Source organism: Penaeus vannamei, chromosome 38, assembly GCF_042767895.1.
Source record: "Penaeus vannamei isolate JL-2024 chromosome 38, ASM4276789v1, whole genome shotgun sequence".
In the NCBI taxonomy this organism is placed as follows: Eukaryota; Metazoa; Arthropoda; class Malacostraca; order Decapoda; family Penaeidae; genus Penaeus; species Penaeus vannamei.
This window is the reverse complement of record NC_091586.1, coordinates 27,789,873-27,797,372: the sequence shown is the minus strand read 5'-3', so window position 1 is coordinate 27,797,372 and position 7,500 is coordinate 27,789,873. Positions and strand designations below refer to the sequence as shown.

Here is a 7,500-nt window from a genome sequence, read left to right as displayed (position 1 = left end):
TCCTCTAAATATATTAGTATAACTATGTACATTTTTGTATAGTTATGTATCTACCCACCCGTCTATCCACCCACTCATCCACTCGCTCACCCATCCATCCATTATGTGCCTACCTCCCCATCCATCTACCCACCCACTCACTCTCCCACCCACCCACCCCTCCATCCACCCACCTACCCACCCACCAACCCACTTATCTAATCCACCCCACCTCCCACCTCACCCACCCATTCACCCAACCACCCACCCACCAAACCCATCCACTCACCCAAACCCACCCACCCACCAACCCACTTACCCAATCCACCCCTCCACCCAAACCCACCCACCCACCAACCCACTTACCCAACCCACCCAAACCTATCCACCCACCCACCCACTCACCACCCAAACCCACCTACCCACTCACCACCCAAACCCACCTACCCACCCCAACCCACACAACCCACCCCAACCCACCCAAACCCGTCCATCCCTCCACCACCCAACCCACCCCCACCCACCCCAACCCACCCACACCCACTCACCCTCCCTCTCGCCCGCAGCTCGTATGGTTCACCGTGACCTTCCCGTTCGTGATGCTCCTCATATTGTTCTTGAGGGGCGTGACACTCCCGGGGGCGTGGGATGGGATCTACTTCTACATCTACCCTGACTTCAAGAAACTCGCGAGGCTGCAGGTAGGTAGAGAGTAGATGAGGTGGAGGAGGAAATGTGATAATTATCGTAATAGATGAATGGTAATAATGATAAGAGTAATAGATGAATGATGATAATGATTATCGTAATAGATGAATGATAATGATGATAATTATAGTAATAGATGAATGATAATAATGTTAATAGTAATGGATGAATGATGATAATGATTCTCGTAATAGTTGAATGATAATAATGATAATTATAGTAATAGATGAATGATAATCATGATAATTATAGTAATAGATGAATGATAATCATGATAATTATAGTAATAGATGAATGATAATAATGATAATTATGGTAATAGATGAATGATGATAATGATAATTATAGTAATAGATGAATGGTAATAATGATAAGAGTAATAGATGAATGATAATAATGATAATTATAGTAATGGATGAGTGATAATAATGATAAGAGTAATAGATGAATGATAATATTGATAATTATGGTAATAGATGAATGATAATCATGATAATTATAGTAATAGATGAATAATAATAATGATAAGAGAAATAGATGAATGATAATAATTATAATTATAGTAATAAATGAATGATAATAATGATAATTATAGTAATAGATGAATGGTAATAATGATAATTATGGTAATAGATGAATGATAATAATGATAAGAGTAATAGATGAATGATAATAATGATAAGAGTAATAGATGAAGATGATGAGGAGTATATAATAATAAGAAGAATAGTAATAGATGAATAATAATAATAATAATAATAATGATAATAATAATAATGAGAGGAATTGATGAAGATGATGAGGAGATATAATAATAATAAGAATAGTAATAGATGAATAATAATAATAATTATAATAATAATAATAATAATAATAATGAGAGGAATTAATGAAGATGATGAGGACATACAATAATAAAAATAGTAATAGATGAATAATAATGATAATGATGATAATAATGATAATAATGATAATAATAATAATGAGAGGAATTGATGAAGATGATGAGGAGATATAATAATAATAAAAATAGTAATAGATGAATAATAATAATAATAATGATAATAATAATAATAATAATAATAATAATAATAATAATAATAATGAGAGGAATTGATGAGGAATATGTTTGTTGTTTGTTTGTTTTGTTCGGGTTCTTGTCCTCTGTCCTGTATATTTTTCTTTGATATTCTCTTAGTTTATTTATCTTGTTTTTAATTATTCTCGTTCTCTTTCCCTTTCTCTCTCTCTCTCTCTTTCTCTCTCCTTTCTCATCCCCCCCCTTCTCCCTTCGGTCCTTTTCTCTCACTCCTCTCTCTCTCACCCCCCTACTCCTCTCCTTCCCTTCACCCTTCTCTCTCACACACCCTCCCCTTTACCTCTGTCTCTTACCCCTTCGCTCCCCTCTCTCTCTCCCTACTCCTCACCCACACCCACCCCTTCGCCCCCTCCTCCTCTCCTTCCCTTCACCCCTCTCTCTCTCCCTTCTCCTCTCCTTCCCTTCACCCTCCCTCACCCCCCCCTCCTCTCCTTCCCTTCACCCTTCTCTCCCTCACCCCCTCCTCCTCTCCTTCCCTTCACCCCTAATCTCCCTCACCCCCTCCTCCTCTCCTTCCCTTCACCCCTCTCTCCCTCACCCCCTCCTCCTGCCCTTCCCTTCACCCTTCTCTCTCTTTCCCTTCTCCTCCCCTTCCTTTCACCCTTCTCTCTCCCTCACCCCCTCCTCCTCTCCTTCCCTTCACCCCCTCCTCTCTCCCTCACCCCCTCCTCCTCCCCTTCCCTTCACCCTTCTCTCCCTCACCCCCTCCTCCTCTCCTTCCCTTCACCCTTCTCTCTCTCTCCCTCCTCCTCTCCTTCCCTTCACCCCTCCCCTCTCCCTCACCCCACCCCCCACCCCCTCCCCTACCAGGTATGGGGCGACGCCGCCTCCCAGATCTTCTTCAGCCTCGGCGCGGGGGGTGGCGCTCTCGTCTCCCTCGGCTCCTACAACAAATTCCGCTACAACTGCCTCCGCAACGCCTGCATCGTCCCGGTCCTGAATTCGGCCACCTCGGTCTTCGCTGGATTCGTCGTGTTCTCAGTCCTGGGGTTTATGGCCCACCAGACGGGGGTCCCGGTCGAGGAGGTGACCACTGGAGGTAGGTGGGATGGGGGGGGGATGGGAAGGAAGGGGGGGGATGGGTTGGGGGGGGAGGTGGGTGGGAGAGGGGGAGGGGGAGGTGGGTCTGGGAGGGGATGGGGGGAAAGGGGAGGTGGGTTGGGGGGAAGGGGAGGTGGGTTGCGGGGAGAGGGGGAAGAAGAAGGGAGGTGGGTTGGTGGGAGGTGACCACTGGAGGTAGGTGGGAGGGGAAGGGGGGAAGGGTGGGAGAGGGGGGGAGGGAGGGGGGAAGAAGGGAGGTGGGTTGGGGAGGGGAGAAGGGAGGTGGGTTGGGGGGGGTGAAGGGGAGGTGGGTTGGTGGGAGGTGAGCACTGGAGGTAGGTGGGAGGTGGGGGTCTGGGAGGGGAAGGGGGGAAGGGTGGGAGAGGGGGGGAGGGAGGGGGGAAGAAGGGAGGTGGGTTGGGGGAGGGGAGAAGGGAGGTGGGTTGGGGAGGGGAGGGGAGGGGGGATGGGGGGAGGGGGAAGAGGGGTAGTGGGTGGGGGGAGGGGGGTGAAGGGGAGGTGGGTTGGTGGGAGGTGACCACTGGAGGTAGGTGGGATGGGGGTCTGGGAGGGGATGTGTGGAAGGGGGGAGGTGGGGATGGAGGGAAAGAAGGGGAGGTGGGTTGGGGGAAAAGAAAGAAAGGGGAAGAGGAGGATGAGGTGTGTGGGGAAGGGGGAAAGTGGTGGGTGATAAGGAGAAGGGGGGAAGGGGGGCTAGAGAAGAGGATGAAGGGGAAGGGAGCTGGGGAAAGGGGAAAGATGAGTGAGGGGAGGTGGGGAAAGGGGGTATAGAGGAAAAGAGGAAATTATTTATTGCGAAGGGAGGAAGGGAATGGGAAAAGGGAGAAGGGGTAGGGAGAGGGGAGGTGGCTGATAAGGGGAAAGGGGCAGTTGGGGAGAGGGGAGGCGGCCAAAGGGGAAACGATTTATTGGGAAGGGAAAGGGCAGGTGGGGAAAGATAGTGCATAGGCCTACACAGATGCACGTAGTTTCAGAGGATTGCACATTCGCGGAAACCAACACACCCCTCACTTACTCTATCTTCTACCTTCTCCCTTCAACATCACACACTTTTTTCCACCCTCCTCCTCCCCAAACTACCCCCTCTTAATTCAACCCCTCTCCCCCTTTAACACGACCACCCTCCCCCTCCCCCACCCCCCTTTAACATCACACCCCTCCTCCCACCCTCCCCCTCCCTAAGCTACACCAATGCCCTTCCCTGTGTGCCTCTCCCCACCCACCGCCCTCCTCAATCCATCCCACCCCCATTTAACACCCTCCTCTCCTCTCTACTCCCATTTAACACCCACTCTCCCTACTTCCCCATTTAACACCCCCTCCCTACTCCCCATTTAACACCCCTCTCCCCTACCTCTATTTAACAACCCCTTCTCTACTCCCCCCATTTAACACCCCCTCCCTACTCCGCATTTAACACCCCCTCCCTACTCCCTTACTTAACACTCCCACCCTCCCTCCCGCTCCCCTCACTCCCCCATTTAACACCCCCACCCTCCTCCCCTCCCCTCCCCCACCCCATTTAACACCTACCCCACCTCCTCCCTCCTTCTCCTCCCTTATAACCACTCCCACCCTCCCCTTCCCCCCCACCCTCCCCAGTCCCCATTAAAAAAAACCTCCCCACCCTCCCCCACTCCCATTGTAGCACCACCCCTCCCACCCAACCCCTCCCCTCCACCCTCCCCCACCCTCCCTTCCCCCCACTCCTCCCCCAGTCCCCATTAAAAAAAAACCTCCCCACCTCCCCCCACTCCCCATTCAACACCCACCCTCCACCCAACCCTCCCCTCCTCTACCCTCCACCCACCCTCCCCCCACCCTCCCCTCCCCACCCACTAACCCTTCCGCCCCGACAGGACCAGCGCTGGCCTTCATCACGTACCCCGAGGCCGTGTCCATGATGCCCCTGGCGCAGCTGTGGGCGGTCCTCTTCTTCTCGATGCTGTTCTTCCTGGGCATCGACTCCATTGTGAGTAAAGCGGGGGGGGGGGGTTGATGGGTGATTGTTGAGATCGTTGGAGGGAATTGATAATTGAAGGAAAGTTTTGATAATTGAAGGAAAGTTATTGATAATTGAAGGGAATTGACAATTAAAGGAAATTGATAGATGAAAGGTTATTGATAACTGAAGGAAATTGATAAGTGAAGGAAATTGATAATTGAAGGGAATTGACAACTGAAGGAAATTGATAGATGAAAGAAGGTTATTGATAATTGAAGGGAATTGATAATTAAAGGAAATTGATAGTTGAAGGAAAGTTATCGATAATTTAGGGAAATTGATAATTGAAGGGAATTGATAGTTGAAAGAAAATTATTGATAATTGAAGGAAACCGATACTTGAAGGAAAGATTGATAATTGAAGGAAATTGATAAGAGTCGGTGAATCTATTTTTGGTTTGATGATAATGGTGTTTGCTATTAATAATAGTAATAATAATAAATAAATAGCAGATTTGATGGCAATATTTTGATAAGGTTAACAAAAGGTAGAAATAATGATATGATTATATTATGTATAGGGATAATGATAACGAAACCGAAAAAAGATAATAATCATGATGATGATACTAATAGTAATACTGAATAAAAATCATAATGATGATAATAATGATGGTAATAATAATAACGATACCCATAATAATAATGATAATGGTAATAGAAACAATAATAATGATAATAATGATAAATGATAATGATCAAGATGATAAGAAATAATGTTAATAATAGTAAATGAATACTACCGCAACAACTACAAAAGCTTACAATAATAATAATAATAATGATAATGATAATAACAATAATAACAACAATGATAATAATAACAACAATAATAATAACAATGATAATTATAATAATAATGATAATAGCAATGATAATAATAATAACAATAATGATAATGATAATAATAATAGCAATAATAATAACAGTAACAGAAAAAGTTATAAAATAACGATAAAATAACCACCACCAACCACAAATAACACTTATACCAATATCCAAAAAAATAACAATACCAAAACTTTAAAATCATAAAAAACAAAACACCAAATCCTAACCCCTCCCCCTCCCTCTCTTCTCCCCCTTCTCTCCCCCCCTCCCCCCCTTTCTCCCCCTTCTCTCCCCCTCCACTCCAGTTCGCCGAGATGGAGTCTATGGTTCTCACGGTCACAGATGCTTTCCCACGCCTCCGCCACTCCAGGACCTGGGTCACGCTCGCCTTCTGCGTCGGCCTGTGTCTCGTGGCTCTCAGCTGCTGCACGAAGGTCAGGGATTGTCTGGCGTTGGGTGAGGGGTCAGAGGGCAAATGTGAGGGTGTGTTGTGTGTTTGAGTGAGGGTGTGTGTGTGGGGGGGGGGAGGGTTAGGGTGTGTGTGCGTGGGTGAGGGGGGGTGTGAGGGTGAGGGTGTGTGTGCGTGCGTGTGTGTGTGTGTGTGTGTGTGTATTTGTAGTGTTGTGTTTGATGGGGGGGGGGGGTTAGGGTGAGGTGTGTGTGAGGATGAGGTGTGTGTGTGTGTGTGTGTGTGTGTGTGTGTGTGTGTGTATGTGTGTGTTGTGTTTGAGTGTGTGTGTGTGGGGGGGTTGAGGGTGTGTGTGTGAGGGTGAGGAGGTGAGGGTGTGTGTGTGTGTGTGTGTGTGTGTGTGTGTGTGTGTGTGTGTGTGTGTGTGTGTGTGTGCGTGTGTGTGTTTGGGTGTGTGTGAGAGAGAGAGAGAGAGGGTGAGGGTGTGTGTGTGTGTGCAATTGTGTGTGTGTGTGTGTGTGTGTGTGTGTGTGTGTGTGTGTGTGTGATTGTGAGTGTGTGTGTGATTGTGTAGGAGAGAGTGTGTGTGTGTGTGTTTGTGTTTGTAGCCTGTATCTATATAACTATGTGTATGAATTCAGGAAAATATACATGACTTTGGTTATTTTTAGAGTTTCTTTGAGTAATTAGGTATGTTTCATTCACATATGCCTACTTATCCATCCACATCTCAAGCAATTTATTCCTTCAAAACATAAGCCCATTAATATAAAACTAGTGGATCGCGCATGGCATGTCATATATCTAAAGGAACGTAAACCATATCTAAATCTAAGAAAAAACAAAAATCTCCACCAAGTTCCCAAGAAAACCACCACCACCACCACAAACAAAAACCTTCTAAACAAACAAACAAACAAACCCACAAAGCGTTGTTTACACTTTACAGGGCGGAAAGAAAACCACCACCACAAAAAAAAAAAAAAAATCTAAACAAACAAACCCAAAAATCGTTGTTTACACTTTACAGGGCGGAAAGAAAACCACCACCAACACCACCACCAACAAAAACATTCCAAACAAACAAACACACACACAAATCGTTGTTTACACTTCACAGGGCGGAAAGAAAACCACCACCAACACCACCACCAACAAAAACATTCCAAACACACCCAAAAATCGTTGTTTACACTTTACAGGGAGGAATGTACGTGATCCAACTCCTGGACACCTACTGCGCCCCCTACACCTTCATCTTCGTGGGCCTTTGTGAAATGCTCGTCTTCGGATATTCTTACGGTGAGTGGAAAAAGGATTATGAGTATTGTTGTTGTTGTTTTTGTCGTCTGTGTTTGTGATGCTGATAGTTATAACGACTGTAATGCTATTTGATAATGATGAGAT

At 46.2% G+C, this 7,500-nt stretch overlaps 2 protein-coding genes across 2 annotated transcripts in view; both read left to right on the top strand.

Moving 5' to 3' along the window:
* Positions 1 to 554: 554 nt before the first annotated feature.
* LOC138859871 (sodium- and chloride-dependent GABA transporter 1-like) lies at positions 555 to 5,031 on the top strand. The gene is made up of 4 exons (XM_070116177.1): positions 555 to 680; positions 2,597 to 2,825; positions 4,708 to 4,820; positions 5,017 to 5,031. Exons 1-4 carry the CDS (start codon positions 579 to 581, stop codon positions 5,029 to 5,031), a joined length of 459 nt encoding a protein of 152 aa, XP_069972278.1. The 5' UTR covers positions 555 to 578.
* A 964-nt stretch (positions 5,032 to 5,995) lies between these two features.
* The window catches only part of LOC138859774 (sodium- and chloride-dependent glycine transporter 2-like), a 7,873-nt gene continuing 6,368 nt past the window's right edge, over positions 5,996 to 7,500 (top strand). The window contains exons 1-2 of the mRNA XM_070115910.1: positions 5,996 to 6,118; positions 7,296 to 7,395. Of these exons, the coding sequence (XP_069972011.1) occupies positions 5,999 to 6,118; positions 7,296 to 7,395 (220 nt within the window). The 5' untranslated portion in view covers positions 5,996 to 5,998. The remainder of the gene's footprint in view (positions 6,119 to 7,295; positions 7,396 to 7,500) is intronic.